Source organism: Anolis sagrei, chromosome 5, assembly GCF_037176765.1.
Source record: "Anolis sagrei isolate rAnoSag1 chromosome 5, rAnoSag1.mat, whole genome shotgun sequence".
NCBI classification, from domain to species: domain Eukaryota; kingdom Metazoa; phylum Chordata; class Lepidosauria; order Squamata; family Dactyloidae; genus Anolis; species Anolis sagrei.
Window position 1 is genome coordinate 124,279,841 of NC_090025.1, and position 26,086 is coordinate 124,305,926.

Below are 26,086 nucleotides of genomic sequence, written 5' to 3' on the forward strand. Positions count from 1 at the left end.
AGGCTTTCCTGTCTCCTCATGATGTGGCCAAAGTACTTCAACTTTGTCTCTAGTATCTTTCCCTCCAGTGAGCAGTCGGGCTTTATTTCCTGGAGGATGGACTGGTTGGATCTTCTCGCAGTCCAAGGCACTCTCAGAACTTTCCTCCAGCACCACAGTTCAAAAGCATCGATCTTCCTTCGCTCAGCCTTCCCTAAGGTCCAGCTCTCACATCCGTAGGTGACTACAGGGAATACCATGGCTTTGACTATGCGGATCTTTGTTGCCAGTCTGATGTCTCTACTCTTTACTATTTTATCGAGATTGGACATTGCTCTCCTCCCAAGAAGTAAGCGTCTTCTGATTTCCTGGCCACAGTCTGCATCTGCAGTAATCTTTGCACCTAGAAATACAAAGTCTGTCACGGCCTCCACGGTTTCTCCCTCTATTTCCCAGTTGTCAATCATTCTTGTTGCCATAATCTTGGTTTTTTTGACGTTTAGCTGCAACCCGGCTTTTGCGCTTTCTTCTTTCACCTTGATTAGAAGGTTCCTCAGCTCCTCCTCGCTTTCGGCCATCAGAGTGGTGTCATCTGCATATCTGAGGTTGTTAATGTTTCTTCCAGCAATTTTCACCCCAGCTTTGCATTCATCCAGCCCCGCACATCGCATGATGTGTTCTGCATACAAGTTAAAAAGGTTGGGTGAGAGGATGCAGCCTTGCCGTACGCCTTTCCCAATCTTGAACCAGTCTGTTGTTCCGTGGTCAGTTCTGACTGTTGCTACTTGGTCCTTATACAGATTCCTCAGGAGAGAGACAAGGTGGCTTGGGATGCCCATCCCACTAAGAACTTGCCACAATTTATTATGATCCACACAGTCAAAGGCTTTAGAATAGTCAATGAAGCAGAAGTAGATGTTTTTCTGAAACTCCCTGCCTTTCTCCATTATCCAGCGGATATTGGCAATCTGGTCTCTCGTTCCTCTGCCTTTTCTAAACCCAGCTTGAACATCTGGCAACTCTTGCTCCATGTATTGCTGGAGTCTTCCTTGCAGGATCTTGAGCATTACCTTACTGGCATGAGAAATAAGGGCCACTGTACGGAAGTTGGAGCAGTCTTTCGCATTTCCCTTTTTTGGTATGGGGATATAAGTTGATTTTTTCCAGTCTGATGGCCATTCTTGTGTTTTCCATATTTGCTGGCAAATGGCATGCATCACCTTGACAGCATCTTCTTTTAAGATTTTAAACAGTTCAGCTGGGATCCCGTCATCTCCTGCTGCCTTGTTGTTAGCAATGCTTCTTAAGGCCCATTCCACCTCACTCCTCAGGATGTCTGGTTCTAATTCATTCACCACACCGTCAAAACTATCCTCAATATTATTATCCTTCCTATACAGATCTTCTGTATAGTCTCGCCACCTTCTCTTGATCTCTTCAGCTTCTGTTAGGTCCCTGCCATCTTTGTTTCTTATCATACCAATTTTTGCCTGAAATTTACCTCCAATGTTTCTAATTTTCTGGAAGAGGTCTCTTGTCCTTCCTATTCTGTTGTCTTCTTCCACTTCCATGCATTGCTTATTTAAAAATAGTTCCTTATCTCTTCTGGCTAACTTCTGGAATTGCGCATTTAACTGGGCATATCTCCCCTTATCCCTGTTTCCTTTTGCTTTCCTCCTTTCTTGGGCTACTTCCAGTGTCTCAGCAGACAACCATTTTGCCTTCTTGGTTTTCTTTTTCTTTGGAACGTACTTTGTTGCCGCCTCCTGAACAATGTCTCGGACTTCTGTCCATAGTTCTTCTGGGACTCTGTTTACTAAATCTAGTCCTTCAAATCTGTTCTTCACTTCCACTGTATATTCACTAGGAATGTTAGTGAGATCATATCTAACTGGTCTGTGTATTTTCCCTGATCTCTTTAGTTTTATTCTAAATTGGGCAATAAGAAGTTCGTGATCTGAGCTACAGTCAGCCCCAGGTCTTGTTTTCACCGACTGGATGGATGTCCGCCACCTTTGGCTGCAAAGGATGTAGTCAATCTGATTTCGGTGTTGACCATCTGGTGAAGTCCATGTATAAAGCCATCTTTTAGGTTGTTGGAAAAGAGTGTTTGTTATACACAGCGAGTTTTCCTGGCAAAATTCTATCAGCCTGCGTCCCGCTTCATTTTGTTCTCCCAGACCATGCTTGCCTGTGATCCCAGTTGTCATTTGACTTCCCACCTTGGCATTCCAGTCTCCTGTAATGAAAATAATGTCTCTTTTTGGTGTATTATCCAGTAGGTCCTGCAGATCCTCATAGAACTGATCTACTTCTGCTTCTTCAGCAGCTGTAGTTGGGGCGTATATTTGGATCACTGTAATGTAATGTAATGTTGAAAGTCCGGATAGCTCTTGAATATCGAAAGATATTGCATTGTCCTTTGCCTCAAGTGGTTAAATGTGTTGGGCCATCCTGGAAAGCCTCCACTTCTAAGGAAGAGAGCAGCAGCAACAACAAGGATTTTGGACAGTCCTCCAGGTAGTTCAAAGGTTATAGTTCTTGAGAATCCAATGTAAAGTGATTATATTAAAAACTATATAAATTCATCAGAAAAATCACGCCATGAAGTAGTTGAAATCTGTTTATCATTTCCAGATGAATCTGATGTAGATTTGCCACCATAAAAATGAACAGAGGCACTTTGTCAAGTGATTTTTTAATTTGTCAATAGGTGTGGTGATTCTGTTTTGAGTTTCAGTCTGTACTTTAAAGAGCTCTCCAAGTACTGAACCTCTTTTGAAAACAGGACTTAATACTTTGGACAGTCGTTTTAAAATCTGGAATAAAACCTGGAGCAGCATCATTGCCCTGCCGAAATGGAAATCAGCTCCTGCCACTTACTTACTTACTTATTTATTTATTTATTTATTTATTTGTGGCATTTCTACTGCACCTTTCTCACCCTGGAGGGTACTCAAGGCAGTTTCACATACAGGCAATGATTCGATGCCTTAAAACACAATGTACACTTAAATAAATATTAAAATAAAATTAAAAAGTACATTCGAAATAATTAAAGCATTTAAATATAATAAATTCAGAGTTAAACATGTAATTCACGAGTGTAATCTCCGCTGTTCCAATGGTCATTGCACATTGTTCCAAGTCTATCTATTGCACTAATTCTCTAAAGGCTTGGTCACAAAGCCACGTTTTCACTCTCTTGTGGAAGGCAGGAGGGAGGGAGTTGATCTAATCTTCTTGGGGAGGAAGTTCCACAGCCGAGGGGTCACCACTGAGAAGGCCTTGTCTCTCATCACCACCAATCGCACCTACAAGAGAGGCAGGACCGAGAACAGGGCCTCTCCAGATTATCTTAAACTCCATGGTGGTTCACAGAGGGAGATAGGTTTGGACAGATAAGCTGGGCCAGAACTTGTCAGATAAAATCTATCTCAATATGAAGACTGAGCCAATAAATCTTGGCTAATTCCTTTTAACTTTAGACCAAAAAACTTGGCATGGTTTCACCATTCCTTAGACCAGGAGCCCTGAAACCTTTTAAACAGAGGGCCAGGTTACAATCTCTCAAACTGTTGGAGGGCTGGATTATAATTTGAAGGGGAAAAAACCATGAATAAATTCCTATGCACACTGCACATATTTTATTTGTAGTGCAAAAAACCACTTAAAAACAATACAATAATTAAAATGAAGAAGAATTTTAACAAATATAAAGTAATTAGTATTTCAATGGGAAGTGTGGGCCTGCTTTTGGCTGATGAGATAGGATTGTTGTTGCTGTTGTGTGCTTTCAAGTTGTTTCAGACTTAGGTTGACCCTGAGCGAGGGCCGGGTAAATGACCTTGGAGGAGCGTATCCGGCCCCTGGGCCTTACACAGAGAAACCACAAGCTGTCTTTTGTGTGTACATACGGTACACTTTCAGTCAGTCATATAAAACTAAGATTTTTGGTTGGTTTGGGGGAAAATGTGTGTTCTTGCATGATATTTTGGAAAGAGCCGTTTATCCTTCAATAAGATTGTCCAAATAATCTATTCCTGATTATTTGCAGTTAATTTATTGCCTAAGTAAAGGTAAAGGTAAAGGTTTTCCCCGGACATTAAATCCAGTCATGTCCAACTCTGGGGGTTGGTGCTCATCTCCATTTCTAAGATGAAGAGCCTGAATTGTCTGTAGACACCTCCAAGGTCATGACTGCATGAAGCGCCGTTACCTTCCTGCCGGAGCGGTACCTATTGATCTACTCACATTTGCATGTTTTCTAACTGCTAGGTTGGCAGAAGCAGAATCTGACAGTGGAAGCTCACGCCACTCCCCGGATTTGGTCAACAAGTTTAGCAGCTCAGCAGATTAACCCAGTGTGCCACCGGGGGCTATTATTGCCTCTATATACATATTGCTTTAGTGTTCCAACAGTGGCTCCACCAGTAAAGAGAGAAATCATTAGACTACATCCAAAATGAGGAAGAAGTTGGGGGAAAATTTAAAGAAGCTTCAGTCCTTCAAGATGAAAAGGGGGAAATGAAAGTCAAAGTGGTTCTCACTACACCTGGATGAATTGCAATGCTTACTTCCTCTAAGAAAAGATAATGACTATACAGACACTTTGTTCTGATCAAAATCACCATGCTGCTTCAAATTGCTTGAAAATATGTGGGCAAGTAAGGGCAACTTCAAGTAGTCATTTTTTCCCAAGACTATTTGTGACTTAAAGCAGCACACAAGATAGAGAAAGCATGCATATTTTTCCTTTGAGTTAGACAGTTGCAGGTCATTAGCAAAGTATGACTGTAGTAATGTGTTGAGGAGCCTGGAGGGATTCTTTAAGGTATGGCCCATCTCAAGTCATCAATGAGAATGTACATCCTTCTTCCTCTCCCTGGGGGTCTTCATAATCACATCTATTAAGCAAAAGGTCAAGAATGATCAGCCCTCACTGGCTTTCATCAAGAATGCAATAAACATATAAACAAGATGAGCAATGAAAAAGTTAGCAGTTTACTGGTGAAGACTGTGAATTGATTGCCCTATATCCTGCTGTATTGCTACTAAAAACAAGATAAAGCTTTAGCCACAGCAAATATTTAATTCTCTTTTGAAATCAAAATCTAGTAGTTGAATAGCCCAGAGCTGAAAAATGTAGGTTAAATTTTAATGTCTTTGGAACTCATTTACACTAAACAATTTAGACCTTGTGATACCCTGTTTGCAAACAGATCCAAAAAAACAGGTGTTTGAGAAGTAAGAGAACTGAGGGCCCTTCCACATAGCCCTATATCCCAGAATATCAAGGCTGAAAATCCCACAATATCTGCTTTGAACTGAGTTATCTGAGTCCACACTGTCATATAAACCAGTTCAAAACAGATAATGTGTGATTTTATTCAGAGGCCTGAGAAGAATCTTAGGAAGAAAAGAGAAGAATTGGAGTGACCATCAATGGTGGCTGGTAGCTTCCATACAATGCATTCTAGGGCTTAGTCCAAACATCAAAGGTGTTGAACCCGCTGTTTTGCCTCCCTCTCAAGGCCCTTCCACACAGCCTTATATCTCAGAACATCAAGGCAGAAAATCCCACAATATGTGCTTTGTCAATTCAAATACTTTTGTCTTCTTGCTACTTGAGACCTTTTCCACATAGTTTATGAGTCCACACAGCCCTATATCCCAGAACATTAAGGCAGAAAATCCCACAATATCTGCTTTGAACTGGGATATCCGAGTCCACAGTGCCATATATTCCAGTTCAAAGCAGATAATGCGGGATTTTATTCAGCTGTGTGGAAAGGGTATCAGGTAGCAAGAAGACAAAAGTATTTCAGAAAAAGTTTAGCATATCTCCAGCTCACCTGACACTGCCTCACTATACTCACTGAATGATCAGTCTTCCTAGATAAAGCCTGCAACAAATATTTACCAGCCACTGGAAGTAGTGCTTATCACCCACTTTGTGGAAAAGATACCTAATCTAGTTTGGAAATCCCTGGAACTAGATCTTCACTATTGTTTTGCACCACCCCTTGTCTTGTCTTGCTTTTCATGGCTACTGACTGATTCCTTGACTGGGAAGGGCAGGTCCTGGAAGCCAAGTGCCTGCCTGGCTTCCCTCCCTCCCTTACTACTCTGGCCCACCTTGGTCCCATGTCGCCATCCTGCATTTTCCAAAAAGGCTGCCCTTCGCTGCGGCTCCTCCCTTGGGAAGAAAAGGGAGGGCTAGGCAGCAACTATAAGCCCCCTGCTGCAATCAATGCCCTCCCAACAGATGCCCATGCTGCCTCTACTCAGAAACCTCCAGAGAAGGAGACTCCACCAAACTAGGAGGTAGCATATGTCACTGTCTTGAAGGCACACAACAACAATCCTAATTAACTTGACTTTCTCATCAACCAAAAGCAAGCCCACACTTCCCATTGAATGACTGGCATGTTTACATTGGCTAAAATTGTTCTTCATTTTATATATTGTATAATTCTTTCATGATATGCTTTATAGAAGTTACCAGTCACCCTGAATTAACTGAAAAGTCCTCGAGAGGATACCTCTTTAGGAATGTTCCAGGTTCTCCAAGACAATTGTATTGTAACTTTCAGCAAAAGCCATTCATTTCAGTAAGGTTCACCATTATCAGTGGTCTCCTGATTCAACAGTAAATTGAAGAACATATCCCCCATGGATAAAGGGACAAGACTTTTTTGAGGATAGTGTTCAGCACCTTAGATAGCTCCAGGTTCAGACTGAAACTCAGAACAGATTCACTGTCCACTAACATGAAAGCCATGAGTTGCAAACGAAGAACATCAGAGGGCAAGAGAGAAAAAAGAGTTGACACAAAACTGTAATCTTCAGCATCTCTTTGTGTCTATGTGCAGTAAACAAAATGTCTGTCTCTTTACAAAGCTTTCCTTCTTGTCCTCTCACAATCCCTTGAAGGTATATGAATTTTGCACACAGATACAAAGAGGCACTTGTGCAAACCGTGATTAGGAGACAATATTATAACTTAAGCCGTAATATCACAATCTCCTCCTATCCCAGTTACTAGACTGCAAGTAGATTCCGGTGTGAGAGAATTGACCGTCTGCAAGGACATTGCTCAGGGAGGGAACACCTGGATGTTTGATATTTTACCATCCTTGTGGGAGGCTTCTCTCATGTCCCTGCATGGGGAGCTGGAGCTGACAGAGGGAGCTCAACCTGCTCTCCCTGGATTCAAACCGTCGACCTGTCAGTCAACAGTCCTACGGGCACAAGGGTTTAACCCACTGAGCCACTGAGGGCTCCAGTTTCTCAAGCTCCTGACACAAGAAAAAAAAATACTGCACCCCACAAAAAGAGCCCAATGATAAAAACGCTGACGTGATTACACAACACCCAATATTTTCATGAAGCAACAAAGGTACATAAAAGGGTCTGAGCTTTGAAGGTTCTGAGATCCATTTTTAAAGCATCTCATTTGGAATATTCAAAACAAATAGCATTTTTAGGGAAAAATAGTTTCCTCTTTCCTTATCCTCTTTTTTCCAGGTTTGCAAATGACCATGTGGATTCTTTAAAGAACACGGGATACAGTCATCAGCTAACCTTCTCTGATATGATATGCCTTGGGGTTAATGTCTGGACATCTTTCAGAATGAGCCAGCTAAATTCTTTGAGTCAATATTAGGACAAGTTAACGTATTGCAGACCTTCAAGCCAGGGTCCTGAACAGCTGTGTTATTACAGCTTTGCCTGGGTGTTTGTATTATACAGGTTAGCACACAGAGAGGTTACTAAGGTGAACAATATCAAAGGTTATGGTGCTGAGTTAGAGTCAGATAAGGAGAGACTCCCTCATGAGTCATTGCCTGCTTTTTAATATATTTTCTTTGGTAGGGAAATCCCAGATTAAGACATGACTACTATTTCCTCCTCTATTTCCTGGCTCCATCATTTCACCAAAAGGGAAAAGAAAAAAGTCAGAATCCACACTTCTAAACATATATCACTAGCCAGAAGTGGCACTACCATGGATTGTAATATAGCTGAAACTTTTCATTGTCCATAGGTTTGATGTAAATTAGGAGAGAGTTGCAAAACAATCAGCAAAAGGAGGATATAAGTAAGAACAAGGGAATTCCCCCATGAGCTGTCCTTATGAAAAGCTTTAAGTAACATAGCTTATTAACAAGTAAGTAAACAGAGCTGTGCCGCATGCTGATAAGGCATCCAAATGTGGCTCAGGTCACTAAGGTCTTTAAAAGAAAATAGTTGTTAGTTTTGGGAGTGCTTTCATTCTGTCACGTGAATGACTTCCAGAAACAAAGAGTCAACACAAACAAGCAAAAGCAGGAAATGAACAACCTAAAAAGGAGCTTGCACTGTACCTCAGCCTAACCTATACCAAAGGTTGTTGTGAGCATCAAGTGGGTAGAAAGAATTCAATGTGTTTCCTGGAGCTTGCTGGAAAAAATGTTGTTATATATATATATAGAGAGAGAGAGAGATAGATATAGATATATAGATATATATATAAAATAGATAAATGTAGTACTGAATAAATTCAGGCAGATTTTTTTCTTCGTGTCAGGAGAGACTAGAGAAACTTCAAGTCACTTCTGGTGTGAGAGAATAGGTTGTCTGCAAGGACGTTGCCCAGGGAATGCCTGGATGTTTTGATGTTTTACCATCCTTGTGGGAGGCTTCACTCATGTCCCCACATGGGGAGCTGGAGCTGACAGAGGGAGCTCATCCGTGCTCTCCCCGGATTCGAACCTGTGACCTGTCGGTCTTCAGTCCTGCCAGCACAATGGTTTAACCCACTATGCCACTGGGGGCTCCTGAATTATCTCATCCTAGCATACTTTGAGTTAATAAATGCCTTCTAAAGAAACCGAAGACACTGGTGTTGGAGAAACCAAAATAATGGCATACATTATAAAGACTGGGAACAAAGGTGAGTGGAATATAGTGGTATTTAAATCAGTAGATAAACTATTGCTGAACACTGGGGCTCCTTCTACACTGCCATATAATCCAGATTATCAAAGCAGATAATCCACATTATCTGCTTTGAATTAGATTACATAAATCTACATAGAATCATAGAGTTGGAAGGGACCACATGAGCCATCCAGTCGAACCGCCTGCCAAGAAGCAGGAAAATCACATTCAAAGCATCCCTGACAGATGGCCCTCCAGCCTCTGTTTAAAAGCCTCCAAAGAAGGAGCATCTACCACACTCCAGGGCAGAGAGTTCCACTGCTGAACAGCTCTCACAGTCAGATGGAATCTCCTTTCCTGTAGTTCAACGCAGGTAATCTGGATTTTATATGGAAGTGTAGAAGGGGCTTGAGAAAACTGACCTTTTAATATTCTATTGCCAATGTAAAAAAAAAAATCTGCATTTCAGTTTATATTCCAGAAATTAGCCCCTTTGAATCTTCCTGATATTGCTGAATTGCAGTATCTATCATTTCCCATTAATACACAATCCAGCAATATCTGAAAAGATACAGTCTATCCCTATATCCAGATGATATGTACTCCTGGGGTAGATTTAAACTGATCACTTTCCCCAGGGCCAATTCACCCCCAATATGGTTTTGATTGTTGCCACCACCCAACTGCTGCAGAGGCAGGGGTCTCCTGACATCCCAGAAGCACCAAATCCAGTTCAAAGCTGCCAGATAGTCACCCTTTCTTTTCATTCCCATTCTCTTTATCACAGCAGCCAGTGAGTGCAAGATGGTTCATGCCAGTCACTTTTCACCTGGAGTGATGTCAGCTGAGGTGACAGAGAGATGCAGAAGTTGAGAGAGAAGAAAAATCACCCCCTTCTCCTTCCTCCTTCTTTGGTCACCTTGTCATTCCAGCAAAGTGTCACTCCAGGTAACAAGTAACCAACATGACCTATGTCATACCCACTGGTCACCACAACAAGAACAGAGGGAGGGGGCAGTGGGTGCCCTTCCGTGTCTCTAGGCCACCTGAGCTCAGGGGGAAAGAGATAGGGTTGTTGTGAGTTTTCCAGGCTGTATGGCAATGTTCCAGAAGCATTCTCTCCTGATGTTTTGCCCACATCTATGGCAGGCATCCTCAGAGGTTGTGACATTTGTTGGAAACTAGGTGAGTGAGGTTTATATATCTGTGGAATATTCAGAGTGGGAGAAAGAACTTTTGTCTTCCTGAGGCAAGTGAATGTTGCAGTTGGCCACCTTTATTAGCATTAATAGCCTTGTAGCTTCAAAGCCTGGCTTAAAAAAGGGATAACTGACTAAACAGGTGAGGGTGATTCCATCTTGGAACTAGCATAACTGTTTATATGGGCTCGAAGTTGCTGTTTGCTCTGGTTTCCGTGTACAAATTCAGAGCAGACCACAACTTTGGTTAACGCAGTTCAAGGCCATGCTAAGCAGCTTTTGTCCAAGTTAATCCAGTTCAGCTTTGTGCATTGTTTAGCCACCACAGAGCTGGTTTGCCAGCCCTTTACAGTAAGTGGTCAGCATGGATGTGCCCTTTGGATAGCTCCCTTAACATACTATCACATAAAAGACCATGATATATTTACCATGTTGGGCCTAACCCTGCCTCTAAGCATTCATACGGTGGCATAGACATTGGATCTGATTATGGTATCTGCCAGCACACTCAGATCCAATCCTTTAAAAATGAAACATTCATTTTGGTATGAGCTTTTTACATACCAGGAACAATGCCCTGTCCTAAGAACCCTCCAAATGCAGCATTGCCCAACCCCACTCCTCCAGTATATTTCTGATTGTGAAAAGCAGGTATGTTTTGATGTTTAAAAGTTCTGGGAAGGAACTGTCTATACATTGTATGGTTGGTTGGTTTTGAATATGCAGCATTGAACTGTATGCCGCTCTGAGTACTCTTCAGAGTGAGAGAGAGCAGGATAGTAGTAAATAAATAAATAACTACACTAAATGGTGAATTGCAGCTTATACTATACAGTCAGCTCTCTGTATCCACAGATTCTGCACTCACAGGTTCAACTATCCACAGCATGAAAATATTTCCCTCCCCTCAAAAAAAATATCACCAAAGCAAATCTTGATTTTACCTTTCTGTATAAGGGGTGTCATTTTACTATGCCATTGTATATAGTGGCACTTGAGCATCTTCAGATTTTGGCATTCACAAGAAGTTGTGGAGCCAAAGGCAACCAGATACTATGGGCCCACAGTATAATTATAAAGTCATAATTTTTTTTCCTGCCATGGACCCTGGAATTTGCAGTTTAGTGGGGCAGTAGAGCACTCTGATAAGGCATTTAGCCCCAAATTGGAAATCCCAGAATTCCATAGACTGTAACTGTCTATGTAGTGTGTATGTAGTGTGTGTGTGTTTATATATATATATATATATATATATATATATATATATATATAGTGTAAAAAAGCTCCAACAGTTTACTCTGGTTTGGAGAGGGCACAGAAAAACGTAGTCCAAGGAACCTTCAAGAGTCAATAAGCACAAAAAAGTCTTGGAGGAATAACATGCAGATCTAGGGTGCATCTACACTGTAGAGTTAATGCAGTTTGACAACACTTTAACTGCCATGGCTCAATGCTATGGAATCGTGGGAGTTATAGTTTTACAAGATCTTTCGTCTTCTCTGCCAAAGAGTGCTGGTGCCTCACCAAAATACAATTTTCAAGAGGGAAAAAATTCTTTCCACATGTTCAGAGGCACTCTATTTGGGATGTTTTGAACATGAGTCATGGTATTCTAGTAATTCCAAAAATACGCATACAGATCATAGTTCTCCACTTGCAGTGTGTTCTGGCAAACCATTCACCAAAATGAAACATTTCATTAAAATTCTTATTAAAAATCCTTTCAACATTGCTAAATGGTAGATGTGAATCACCCCAGAGGTTTCAAAATATTGCTCAAAGTCATCCCAAGACAATGATTTTCAGGCCGGGTGCTTCACACATTTGGTGGACAACCCATCAGGTGATGATAAGCAAAGAAGAATAGTATGTGAATTATATTACCTTTTGTTGTAATCATATAGCATCTAACACTAACTGGAAAAAGATCCCTTTTACAAAGCATCCAGCCTTGCTTTGTTAGAAGAATATTCTTCTAATTCGGAACATCAGCAAGACTGCCCTCAAGTGGAGTTAGTTTAAGAACCAACATTCTCATTGCTTGCCGCAAATGGCAATATAATCATTCTCTTTTTGGACTATGTTTAAATCTTTTCCCAGTACATAGAAAGACCACAGGCCAAGGGGAATGGATGAAATAGAAGGTGCCTTGTTAGATCACAATTTGAATGTTTACTATACAAGCATTTGAAACAATTATTAAGTTATCTTCATTCAGCTGATAGACTTTGATGCTCAAATACATTCAAGAACATTTGGTATTAATCCAAATAATGAGGTGATGAAAATTCCTAGAGCTCCCTTAAAATATAAATAATCCCTCAAAGTGCTATTAAATCATTTAATCTTTTGTTTTAAATTATTTTTTCAAGCATCAGCATGAGTATAGCATACTTCACTTTAATATAGCCTTTATTATATCTATTTCTGATTTCTTTCTCTTTACAAATCTGGAAATAAGCTTGAAAATTATGCTCAGATCTTCCCATTGAATATATTCAATGCAAATTTAATATCTTTAAACATAATACAAGTTTATTTAGACTGGGAAATGAATTGTGGGCAGTCATAAAAACATGCCTTGCAAATATTTGGCATTTTGTGTTTTTTTTTTCTTTTTCATTTGAAGAAATATCTAAGTATTTTTTATTTATTACTTAATTAATTTAGCATGCAAAATCCAACTCAGGAATAAAATGCACTTGTCAAAAGCTTTTTAGGTGCAGGCAATTATCATTACATACAACAGATACAGATTAAATTAGAACATACCTGTGAACACGTGACTCCACATTCTTCAATCCTAGGAAGGAGCTGGTGACCGTATGTTCCCCAAAACACTGCAAAAAGCTGTATCTTAAATAACATTTTTATTTTTAAAAAAGATAAATGTATTTTACAGAAAAGAATTGTTTCCTTTTCTGGTATATTATTATTATTATTATTATTATTATTATTATTATTAATATTATTTTACAATAAAGGAGTCTGAGACTTTTCCAGTAGTAACTGTTTTTCCAATCTGACAACTCACTCTTTTGCACCAAAACTTTTAAATACAGTACTAAGTCCCACCCCAGTACCTCAGAAATCAACTCCTCCTCTTCTTTAAAAAAAAGAAGAAGAAGAAGAAGCCTTTTGCTTGTCTCAGTGACTCAGGATTAGGAAAGTTCATTACTGGAAACAATACAAGCCACTTTCTTCTGGATGTAAAAGGTTTAGTATAGAACCTGCTTAGTCACCCCAGTTATTCACTATGTAAATATTTTCTCTCTGATTAGCCCCAAATTAATGCCATTGATTGATCAAGATGGGTGGCAAGATGTGATTGTGCAAGGTTGCTTCTTATGCTACAGCAACTATATAGCCACCCTTTTTAGAGTGCTAATTATTTTAACATAAAGCATGCTAATGAATAGGAACATCCTAAAACTTAGAAGCCTAGTTCAGAAGTAACACTGCGGTGCAAATCTGGGACTGTGTGGGGTTTTCATTCCCCTTTTCAGCATTAATTGCTAGTTAAATGATCATGTTGTTCCTCTAAGGCAGTGGTTCCCAACCTATGGTACATGGACCACCACTGGTCCCCAAGAATTAAAATATGGTCTGCGGCTTCACTGTTACTACACCGTTGCAGCAAGAGCTGGTCTCGTGAAACCCTCTCATAGTGCCGAGACAATGGGGATGTTGGGAGGTGAGAAGCTTTTTTTCATGTCAGGAGCAACTTGAGAAACTGCAAGTCACTTCTGGTATGAGAGAATTGGCCATCTGCAAGGGCGTTGCCCAGGGGGGATGCCCGGATGTTTGATGTTTTTACCATCCTTGTGGGAGGTTTCTCTCATGTCCCCGCAAGGGAAGTTGGAGCTGACAGAGAGAGCTCAACCCACTCTCTCCAGATTCGAACCCCTGGCCTTGGTATCTTTATTTTTAGGCCTGTCTCTGTGGTTACTTGGAGTGTGATTCAGAAAATTGCATTGGATAGACCACATCAACCCAAGATTATTAAATATGGTATTCTGTGGGCAAGCAGATGGTGACTACTGGATGGCATATATTCTGTATTAGAAACAAGAGCTGATGTGGTCTATCCAATGCAATTTTCTGAATCAGAACCCAAAATAACCACACCGAATCTAAAGTTGACCAAAAACTGATTCGTAACTCTTTTGGTACTAATGTTGGAGAGTGGTCCCTAGTCAAAGTGGTCCCTGGTCAAGTGGTCTCGGGTCAAAGTGGCCCTTGGTCAAGTGGTCCCTGGTCAAAAAAAGGTTGGGGACCACTGGTCTAAGGGCCCTTCGACACAGCCATATAACCCAGAATATCAAGGCAGATAATCCACAATATCTGTTTTGAACTGGGTTATCTGAGTCCACAGGAGCCTCCAGTGGTGCAGTGGGTTAAAGCACTGAGCTGCTGAGCTTGTTGATCGAAAGGTCGCAGGTTCGATTCCAGGGAGCGGCGTGAGCTTCCGCTGTCAGCCCTAACTTCTGCCAACCTAGCAGTTCGAAAACATGCAAATGTGAGTAGATCAATAGGTACCGCTCAGGTGGGAAGGTAACGGCGCTCCATGCAGTCATGCTGGCCACATGACCTTGGAGGTGTCTACGGACAACGCTGGCTCTTCGGCTTAGAAATGGAGATGAGCACCACACCCCAGAGTCAGGCATGACTGGACTTAATGTAAGGGACAACCTTTACCTTTTTATCTGAGTCCACACTGCTATATAATCCAGTCCACTTGTTTGGAGGGGGCCTAAGGTACTCAAGGCCAAGGCACATGATTCACCATCAAACCTTGCTATTTTATCCCCATTGCCGTTGTATCAGGTTTAGAGCTGAGAGATAAGGACTGGCTAAGGTCAACCAACTAATTCATTGCTGACAGAGGGTTTCAGACGTGGGTCTTTTTTTATTTAAAAAGTGGGAGCGAGGAAGAACATAGGTGTGAAAAATAATAAAGATATTCATCCCGTGCACAGGGCTTTCTTTATTATGGGCATTGCTAGCATGGCTAGAAGGATCTTGGAATGAGGCCCTCTAGTGTTCATCTTGTAGATGACTTTTCATCAGTTCCCACTCCTATTTGGCTCTTCCTATGGGCTTTCAAGTTGACTCCAATTTACGGTAACCCTATCATGGAGTTTTCTGGACAAGATTTATTCAGAGAGAGAGTTGTTTTCTTCCAAATATAGCCCTGACAGCCTGTCTTCTATGTACTAACAAGGCTTGACCCTGGTTGAGCATCCAAGATCCAAAGAAATATTGTGTCTTCAGGATATTTTATTACTTTTCAAATGCAACAGGATGGATCTGCTGTGGAGAAAGTAAAGAAAGTATCCATGTTCATGGGGAGGATACCAGCCGCTAGTTGTAATCACATATAAAACTCCATGGGCAAATCCATAAGGATATTTGTAGGGCCCTTCCACACAGCCCTATATCCCAGAATATCAAGGCAGAAAATCCCACATCATCTCAGTGTGGACTCAGATAACATAGCATCAAGTGTCAGCCCTGAATCTAGGAGGACCCCCAAGCAGTGGACCTGTGTCCTCAGGGGGAGTGTAACCCCGTCAAGCACAGGTTGCCACCCGATACCTTGATCAGTCCCATGACTGACCAGGAGAACCTCTGTCTTGTCTGGATTAAGTTTCAACTTGAAATTATTTTCACAAGTTTGGATAGAAAACAATGATGAGTCTGTATGCATAGAAACAACAGGAGTTGGCAAGTATTTTTTTTTCCCCAGCTTGTTTTAACCTGTCTTTTATATGAAGGCTACTCTTTTGCTTTTTGGTAACAACATATCAGAATTTTGCTGTAGAACATTTCCATCTATTATTTAATACTAAATATTTTGTATATAAATAGTGTACACACACAACACCCTTGTTTCAGATCTCCAGTTTCCATCAGATCAAAGCAATGGATTTGGACAGCTTATCTCCTCAGAATCGTATTATATGTCCTTGTTTGGAGAGAGTTGTCTGAAGCTTGGCCCATCTTCTTCCTTTCAATGTAAAAACACTCAATTACATCAAAGTTTGTCATCTCCCTAACTTATTTTTGTCACATGTAGATTGGCATTCAGTGGGCCCTTGGTACCTACTGGAGATTGATTCCAGGACTTCCTGTGTAAACCAAAATCTGGGGATGCTAAAATCTTATTACATGAAATGGCATAGTAAAATTTGCAAAATCTAGGTTTGCTTTTTGTATTTTTAGAAATACAGGCATTCCCCAAGTAATGAATGAGATTAGTAAGGTTCTGCTAGTTTGTTTTTAAGTGGAGAGCATAGGGAAGGATAAGAGCCCTGCGGTGTTTGTTTTGCTGCCTGTGCCCCTGTTCAGAAGATTTCACCACACTTTCTGTTCCTGTGACAATTGATTTTGAGGCTATGATTGGTGAAAAAGCTTCAGTTGAGACACCTTTTCCCCATGAAAACTCTTTTAACCCATCGTGGTAGCACAATGGGTTAAACCCTTGTGCTACTGAACTGCTGACCTGAAAGAAGTCTTTGCTTTTGTCTCTGTGTTAGTGTCTCATTGTACGTCATTTTAATAAGGCACTGAATGTTTGCCTGTGTCTGCTTATATACTGTAATCTGCTCTGAGTCCACTCGGTGAGAAGGGAGGAATATAAATAAAGTGTTATTCCAGGAGTGAACTTCCCTTCCTATGGATAGATTTACCTCACTTCCTGTTGTCTCACCCCTATTCTTAACTATGAGTCATTTGTAAGTTGGATGTTTGTAACTTGAGGCTTGCCTGTATTTCCAAGCCATGGAATCCATGGATGCAAAATGTATTGATACGGAGAAACAACTATATAGTGAAACTGCGCAAGAAAGCTGTTTTATAATATCCTTCAGTGGAGCAAAATGCAAACAATTGTGTGATTTCTGCAACACAGGCTCTCTGACTGATGAATGATCAAGGAATAATCTCTTTTTTTCCTTCTAAAGACACTAGTTTTAATAGTATCGCCACATGTGGAGGTCCCTTCCTGTTTAAAAAGTGACACCTTATTTAACAGTACAGAAAGATTGAAATGGTGGAGTTAGAATAGCTATGTTATTTCACTATGTTCTAGAATAGCTAGAATTTCACTAGGATCTTCCACAGTGGTTACTGTTAATTGATAATACATTGGGCCTTTTAGTATTTTTAGACTTGTTTTATATATAGATATAGATATATACAAGAAAGGTGGTAAAGTTCTGTCTTATCATTAGGGTGCCGGATGTTTTAAAAAAAAACTCTCAAGGCACTTTGAATAGAGTCAAAAGTATTTTGGAGACCCATAATATGGGGCATTCAGCCTGGGTTTTGCCATCTTTTCAGGAGAAGAACACGAACTCATAGGTAAGTATGAACCTCCTTGCAATACAGTTGCACAAAAAGAGCTGCAGAGTTTACAAGCTTTCTCTGGCTGGAAACCATCTCCACAAATTAGGCACGGAGTCTTCTTGTTCATGTTCTGCAAACCTTTAAATAAAGAGCAGACATCCACATTTAATTCCACAGCTTACAAAACAGCTGGACAAAGACTTAATCAAGATGTTCCACTCTATCCACTATGGCCAGGAGGCTTTTAATCATACTGCATATGTTGACTCATTAATCTGTGACAGTATATCCACGTTATACTTAAGGCCTGAATCTGTAGTTGGCTATGAATAGAATCAACTCATTGAATCACCTTGATTTATCTTTGTGTTGGCCATTTAACAAATGATTGAATCACTGGGTTGCTGTGAATTTTCCGGGCTGTATGACCATGTTCCAGAAGCATTCTCTCCTGACATTTCACCCACATCTATGGCAGGCATCCTCATAGGTTGGGTGGGGGGGGGGAGTTCTGTTGGAAACTAGGCAAGTGAGATTTATATATCTATGGAATGTCCAGTTTGGGAGAAAGAACTCTTGTCTGATTGAGGTCTGCAAACACTTAGAAACAAATGCAGTCATCGCTAATAGTCAACATGGATTTATCAAAAACAAGTCATGCCAGACTAATCTGATCTCTTTCTTCGACAGAGCTACAAGCTGGGTAGATGCGGGGAATGCCGTGGATGTAGCATACCTGGATTTCAGTAAGGCCTTCGACAAGGTCCCCCATGACCTTCTGGCAAGGAAACTAGTCCAATGTGGGTTAGGCAAAACTACGGTGAGGTGGATCTGTAATTGGTTAAGTGGACGAACACAGAGAGTGCTCACTAATGCTTCCTCTTCATCTTGGAAAGAAGTGACAAGTGGAGTGCCTCAGGGTTCCGTCCTGGGCCCGGTCCTGTTCAACATCTTTATTAATGACTTAGATGAAGGGCTAGAAGGCAGGATCATCAAGTTTGCAGACGACACCAAATTGGGAGGGATAGCCAATAGTCCAGAGGACAGGAGCAGAATTCAAAACGATCTTGACAGATTAGAGAGATGGGCCAAAACTAACAAAATGAAGTTCAACAGTGACAAATGCAAGATACTCCACTTTGGCAGAAAAAATGAAATGCAAAGATACAGAATGGGGGACGCCTGGCTCGAGAGCAGTACGTGTGAAAAAGATCTTGGAGTCCTCGTGGACAACAAGTTAAACATGAGCCAACAATGTGATGTGGCGGCAAAAAAAGCCAATGGGATTTTGGCCTGCATCAATAGGAGCATAGTGTCTAGATCTAAGGAAGTAATGCTACCCCTCTATTCTGCTTTGGTTAGACCACATCTGGAATATTGTGTCCAATTCTGGGCACCACAATTCAAGAGAGATATTGACAAGCTGGAATGTGTCCAGAGGAGGGCGACTAAAATGATCAAGGGTCTGGAGAACAAGCCCTACGAGGAGCGGCTTAGGGAACTGGGCATGTTTAGCCTGAAGAAGAGAAGGCTGAGAGAAGATATGATAGCCATGTATAAATATGTGAGAGGAAGCCACAGGGAGGAGGGAGCAAGCTTGTTTTCTGCTTCCTTGGAGACTAGGACGCGGAACAATGGCTTCAAACTACAAGAGAGGAGATTCCATCTGAACATTAGGAAGAACTTCCTGACTGTGAGAGCCATTCAGCAGTGGAACTCTCTGCCCCGGAGTGTGGTGGAGGCTCCTTCTTTGGAAGCTTTTAAGCAGAGGCTGGATGGCCATCTGTCAGGGGTGATTTGAATGCAATATTCCTGCTTCTTGGCAGGGGGTTGGACTGGATGGCCCATGAGGTCTCTTCCAACTCTTTGATTCTATGATTCTATGATTCTATGATTCTATGAGGCAAGTGTGAATGTTGCAAATGGCTACCTTGATTAGCATTTAATGGTATGGTTGCTGCCTGGGGAAATCCTTTGTTGGGAGGAGTTAGCTGGCACTGATTGATTCTTGACTGGAATTCCCCTGCTTTTTTGAAGTTGCTCTTTATTTACTGTCCTGATTTTTGAGTTTTTAAATACTGGTAGCCAGATTTTGTTCATTTTCATGGTTTCATCCTTTTTGTTGAAATTGTCCACATGAAACTGTCCACAAAACTCTAAAATCAGTACAGTAAATAAAGAGCAATACTAAAAAAGCAGAGGAATTCCAGACAAGCATCAATGAGAGCCAGCTAACACCTCCCAACAAAGGATTCAATTATCTCTTTTACAGTGATAAGTATAGTGGGCTCACTGCCTTTTGATCCCACTGAGTGCAATCACATATTCATTCACCCACATAAGCATATGCATAGTGATCAGACGGATGGCCATCTGTCAGGGGTGATTTGAATGCAACATTCCTGCTTCTTGGCAGGGGATTGGACTGGATGGCCCATGAGGTCTCTTCCAACTCTTTGATTCTATGATTCTATGAACCCATCTGTCAAAGTGAACTATAAACCACCAAAGTCTGTACCATAGATTTTTTTAAATTTTAATTTTCATGGGAAATTCCAAACAAACTAACAAGGCTACTAAACTACAAAGTACTGCACTACACGATAACTGCAGCATGAGTTTTATATGAACAATGCTGGAAAGAGTCAAATCTTAGAATAATATGTATTCAAAGTTTTAGTGTGGCAGAAATTGATAAATTGATAACGAACAAAGAAAACACACACACCTCAGTGCACTATTTCTAAATTAATCCAACTAACTCCTTAGTGAACAAGTTATTGTCAGTAAGGCTGGCTTGACACTATAGAATTAATACAGTTTAACACCACTTTAACTATCATGGCTCAACGCTATGGAAAGCAAGGATTTGTAGCTTAGCAAGATACCAGAACTCTTTGGCAGAGAAGGCTAAAGACTAAACTACATCCCCCAGGATTCCATGGCATTGAGTCAAAGCAGATATAGTGCCAAGTTGCATTAATTCTGTGGTGCAGCACCAGTCATAGTAGTGTAGTAGTGTGAGTGCTGGACTACAGTTCTGGAGACCAGGGTTGGAATCTCCAGTCAACTGTAGAAACCCACTAGACAACCTCAGCGAAATCACAACCTTACTCAAAGGAAGGCAAAGGAAAAACCTCTTCGAACAAATCTTGCCAAAAAATACATGATAGGTTTGCCTTCTGATCACTTAAATGACTTCAATTGTAATCTTACCTGTATCTTTGGAAGGCTGAAGTAATGCCCAATCTAGTGCATGTGACCTAGGAAAGGCAGCAACAACGTCACTCCCAAGTTGGTGGCTGCTTGACACTTTAATTGTTTTGGTCTTTTTCTTCTCAGAGAAGGCAATTGCTTCAGGACCATCAACTATGCGAGGAAAGTCTATGGTTTTGATAGACTTTTTGTGGATGCTTCTAACTTTCAAGGTTTTCTCTTGCAGCTTCTTGAGGGCCTTTGGCAAGGTGTAAGAAATGTTATTTCCACTTTTTAGTTTTTGCTTATCAATGAGAGATGCCACCACATTGCCTGTATTCTCTTGATTAGTTGTAGGTTTTGTAGCTTTCAGAAGTGGTTCAAGGAAATTGAAATTGCTTATGGGAACCATATGCTTTTTCAGTTGCTTCACATTGACTCCCTCCACAATAAGGTCAGCAGGACTAAATGGCATGTCCAACATGGGCTACAACAGAAACAAGGAGAGGAAGCAGAAACAAGTGGGATTTTTAACATCATTTTTCACAAGAATGCAGGTTAGATTATTATACAATTATGGGAAAACTGATGGGAGTATTTTACATTTGATGAGATTATTATACATAGATATAAGTTTCATCTATGCTGATGATGGTGCCATCACCGCTCAAGCAGGGAGTTTTGAAATGGTTGAACAGAAGCTCTCCTCAGCTCTAGGTGCCCTTACTGATTCCGAATCGATCTAAAATGCAGGTGTGTGCTTTTCATTTTAAGAACAGGTAAGCATCTCATACTTTGAGGATTACCTGGGAAGGAATCCCACTGGAGCATTGCAGCACATCCAAATACCTGGGGGTTACCCTAGACCGTGCTCTGACCTACAAGAAGCACTGCTAGGATATTAAGCAAAAAGTGGGTGCTAGAAACAATACCATACAAAAGTTGACTGGCACAACCTGGGGATCATAACTAGATATAGTGAAGACATCCGCCCTTGCGCTTTGCTACTCTGCTGCTGAGTATGCATGCCAGTGTGGAACACATCTCACCACGTTAAAACAGTGGATGTGGCTCCTAATGAGACATGCTGCATTATCACAGTTTTCTATGCCCTACACCACTGGAGAAATTGTACTGTTTCACTGGTATTGCACCACCTGATATCTGTGAGGAAGTAGCAGCCAATAATGAAAGGACCAAGGCAGTAACATCTCCAGCCCATTCTCTGTTTAAATATCAGCCAGCACACCAATGCCTTTAATCAAGAAATAGTTTTCTGAGATCTACAGAGATACTCACAGGAACACCTCAGCAAGAAAGAGTCCAAAAGTGGCAGGCTAAAACCCGGAACTTCAATCCATGGGTGATACCGATTGAGAAGCCCCCAGTGGCTCAGTGGGTTAAACCCCTGTGCCGGCAGGACTGAAGGTTCTTTGTCACAGGTTCGAATCTGGGGAGAGTGTGGATGAGCTCCCTCTATCAGCTCCAGCTCCTCTTATGGGGACATGAGAGTAGCCTCCCACAAGGATGGTAAACATATCAAAACATCCGGGTGTCCCCTGGGCAACGTCCTTGCAGATGGCCAATTCTCTCACACCAGAAGCGACTTGCAGTTTCTCAAGTCGCTCCTGACATGACAAAAAAAAACGGTTGAGAAACTCCCTCCTGGACACACAGGAAAGTGGATGACTTGGAAGGTGCTGAACAGACTGTGCTCTGGCACCACGAGATGCAGAACCAACCTTAAGAAATGGGGTCACAAAGCAGACTCCACAACATGCGAGTGTGGAGAAGAGCAAACCACAGACCACCTATTACAATGCAGTCTGAGCCCTGCCACATGCACAATGGAGGACCTTCTCACAATGACACCAGAGACACTCCAAGTGGCCAGCTACTGGTCAAGGGACATTCAGTATAATGTCAAGTGTTTAAACTTTTGGTTTTTAAAAAAATACATAACAACTGTACCCTCAGTCCACTTCTGATACGATAAATAATTAAATGGGAAACCCCCTCAGGGTGAGAAGGTCAGGGTATAAATACTGTAAACAAACAAATAAGTATTTTTTTCTGGGTACCCTCTTAAATTTATAATTTATTATTTTGCTAGGATCAATTTATTTCCAGAAAACACTTGGAAAGTCTTCCCCTGAGAAGTCTTCATTATTTTTGTACAAAAGCTTGATATGGCTATACTAGCACACTGCCAAAATTATGGGTTTGTCTACATTGACGAAGAGACCGAAGGTTGACTCCCAGATGTCTATTTGTAAACCACTTTGGAAGAGGAGTTATTAAATAAATGATAAAGCATAACTACTAGTTCCACATTCCATTTCAAACTTGGCATACAATTATAATGAAGCTGAATATGTAAATATTTTGAATGTCACCCAATCAGAGAACAAAATTAAATGTTTCTTACCTGTTTCCAGAGAAGTTCAAAATGTCCAATGTCACAGTTTCTGTCAATCTTCCTGTCAATAACAACCTTGATTGTGTCTTCTTGAACCTTGGTACATAGATCAGATGTAATTGGAGTAGAAGGATACATGGTTGGACTACTATTGATTTCAATCAGCCATGGTTTATAGTCATGCCCAAGAATGAAATCTGCTCCATAGAGTTCAAAACTGCTCTTCCGTGGTTCAACATGTTCCTGAGCCATCTTCATGGTGTAGATTAAAATTCTTTTCATGGATGGGTAGATCACGTTTCGCCAGATGTGGCCAAGGCCTTTCTTTTGCAGGTAGTCTTGGAATTTGCCACAAGTCCACATATTGTGATAGGGCAAGTGAGAACTGCGGTCTGAAGCGTTCTTATAATTCTTCTGGATGGAATTATTGCAAAGATGAATGGAGCTGTGAACATGAGATGCAGGGGTTACCATTGGAAAACAGGTAGCACTGGAATATAACATGCTAATCGATTTTGTAGAAGAAGGCTGACATCCACAGGTTAAAAGCTCTTTTGTAGCATATAAGAATATTATTGACAGTTTTTGAGAATATAATTATATATCTGATAAAACATGAATGATTCCCATGAAAATTCCACAAATGTTTCAAAATCTCCCTGTACTGTGAAATACAAGGATTTGAGAGCATTGCACCTGACAAGCCTATAGACACCTGTCTTCATATCTCAGCCCTTGTATTGCATTTTTATGACTTTATGACACTTTTGGTGACTGGAAGAGTTTCCCTGCAAAGTTTTTTTAAAAAAAAACCCTTTCAGGGCCTTCTGTGCCATGCAGTTGAGTGAACTGGTATGCTTCCCTATGATGAGCACTGAAGAGTTGCACCTAAATGGAACATCTAAATATTGTGGACAGACTTTTAAAAGCAGGGATGTGTAACTGTTGTCCACCAGATATTTGGGGATTGCCATTTTCAGTCTCTTGTAGGAATATATATTTCTGCTTGCATGACATCCACAGACTAGAGCAGGATGGGTGGTCATGTGACCCTCCAGAAACTCATGGACTGCAACTCCCAGCATTCCTCTCCATTGACCCAGTGAGTTTGGGCTGTTGGGATTTGCAGCCCAACAACAACATTAGCACAATGAGAGCATAGCTGAATAGATATCATGGCTCTGGATGTTTGAAGTAAAGCAACAACAAAAATAGGGCTTTTCCCCCAGAACCTCATATAAACACCAACATGTAACTATAAATTAAAATCTTTAAAACCATTAAACATGAGGCATAAACAACATTTAAACATTAAAACAAAGCATTAAAAACATCCTAGTATAAATATTAAAATCACATGATCCAAAAATTGTACATTGTAGCCATTCCGATTGCCATTGCACATATTTCCTAATTATTCTTTGCACTGCATTATTTTGCTAACCAAATTCTTGGTCCCACAACCATGTTTTTGTTTTTGTTTTTGTTTGTTTTTTTGTTGTTTTTTTAAAGCCAGGAGGGAGGGAGTTGATCTAATCTCAGTAGGGAGAGAGATCCAGAGCCAAGGAGCCACCTCTGAGAAGGCCCTGGCTCTCATCTCCACCAACCGCACTTGCAACAGAGATGGGACAGAGAGCAGGGCCTCCCTAGAAGATCTTCACCTCCATGATGGCTCATAAAGGAAGATACATTCGGACAGATATGCTGGGGGCTTAAAGGCTAAAGCCAGCACTTTGAATTGTGCTTAGTAGCAAACTGGCAAAGTGCTAATAGATTGTCACATAAATTATTTGTTTTTAAAAGTCCAACACATTTCAATCACTAACAAAGTTGGCCTTCATCAGGAACTGAACAAAAACTATATAACATGTTGAGTTTTTTTCTCTTATTTGCTTTTATAGTTACTTGCAACAAGGTTGCTGCTTTTAATGCATTCAACAGTTCTCATCACTTGATGGTTTCGGTTCATGCGTGCTACAGGTGAAAAATAAGTTAAAAATCAGTTATTCACCCCAATCAAAGTGTTTGATCTTAGAATATGCATAAGAAGTTGAGTGCTAGCTAGGATCAACTATTAGACAAGGTATGCATGCATGCGTGTGTGTGTCAGGAGTGACTTGAGAAACTGCAAGTCACTTCTGGTGTAAGAGAATTGGCTATCTGCAAGGACGTTGACCAGGGGAAGCCCAGATGTTTTGATGTTTTATCATCCTTGTGGGAGTCTTCTCTCATGTCCCCACATGGGGAGCTAGAGCTGACAGAGGGAGCTTACCCGCACTGTCCCCAGATTCGAACCTCCAACCTATTGGTCTTCAGTCCTGCCGGCACAAGGGTTTAACCCATTGCGCCACTGGGGTCTCCTATTAGGCAAGATGAAATGGCCACTATAAACACATGGTGTGGAAAGTCATAAAAGGGCAGCAAATTCTTAGTTATTTATTTTGTTATGTCACTGCAAAGATGAAGATATGTGATTTCAGATTGCAGATAGTATTTGTTACCTATGCAGATTATCTAATGAAAAACGTTGAGTGGAAAATCTCAGATAGCTTTCTTTGTAGATCCATAACGTCAAGGGGTTCCAGTCTGTCACAAGAAACCATTGTCTGATATCAAACTTTGTTTCATATATCAGTAACGGCACCTCAATGTACTTTTGGACGACCCATTTATGATCTTTCAATTGCAACTGATCTGTTGGTTCAACTAATTTTAATATTTCATCCAGTCGGTTCTTGCATATGATTTCTGAAAAATAGAAAGACATGAGAATAAAAAATATTAATGCCATTAGTTACATTTGGAAATAAAACTAAACCAGTATTGTTGGAAATTCTGGCTTTATATTCATGAGTTGTACACTTGAATACATTTTGCAGTCATCCATGCTTGATATCTTTTACAACAGTAGTTGAACTAATTAGTAACTAACAAGGAAGCAAAAAATATCCAAGTCCACTAAACACTAAACATCAAGACACAAAGGGCTCTGAATCTTTCCTCCCAGTCCAAGCTACCC

At 40.8% G+C, this 26,086-nt stretch overlaps 2 protein-coding genes across 4 annotated transcripts in view; both read right to left on the reverse strand.

The window, feature by feature from the left end:
- Window positions 1–13,172, reverse strand: part of IL17REL (interleukin 17 receptor E like) — a 67,128-nt gene extending 53,956 nt beyond the window's left edge. For 2 of the 3 annotated variants that reach the window (XM_067469033.1, XM_060779552.2), the window contains exon 1: window positions 12,876–13,171. In XM_067469033.1, the coding sequence (XP_067325134.1) occupies window positions 12,876–12,971 (96 nt within the window). In that variant the 5' untranslated portion in view covers window positions 12,972–13,171. Of the gene's footprint in view, window positions 1–12,875 lie in introns of all 3 variants that reach the window. The other variant, XM_067469034.1, reaches the window with a different exon arrangement.
- A 4,203-nt stretch (window positions 13,173–17,375) lies between these two features.
- The window catches only part of TTLL8 (tubulin tyrosine ligase like 8), a 30,950-nt gene continuing 22,239 nt past the window's right edge, over window positions 17,376–26,086 (reverse strand). Inside the window, exons 11-14 of the mRNA XM_060779551.2 lie at window positions 25,569–25,815; window positions 23,077–23,512; window positions 20,670–21,135; window positions 17,376–17,591 (exon numbers count right to left, since the gene is read on the reverse strand). Coding sequence (XP_060635534.2) covers window positions 17,386–17,591; window positions 20,670–21,135; window positions 23,077–23,512; window positions 25,569–25,815 — 1,355 coding nt within the window. The 3' untranslated portion in view covers window positions 17,376–17,385. The remainder of the gene's footprint in view (window positions 17,592–20,669; window positions 21,136–23,076; window positions 23,513–25,568; window positions 25,816–26,086) is intronic.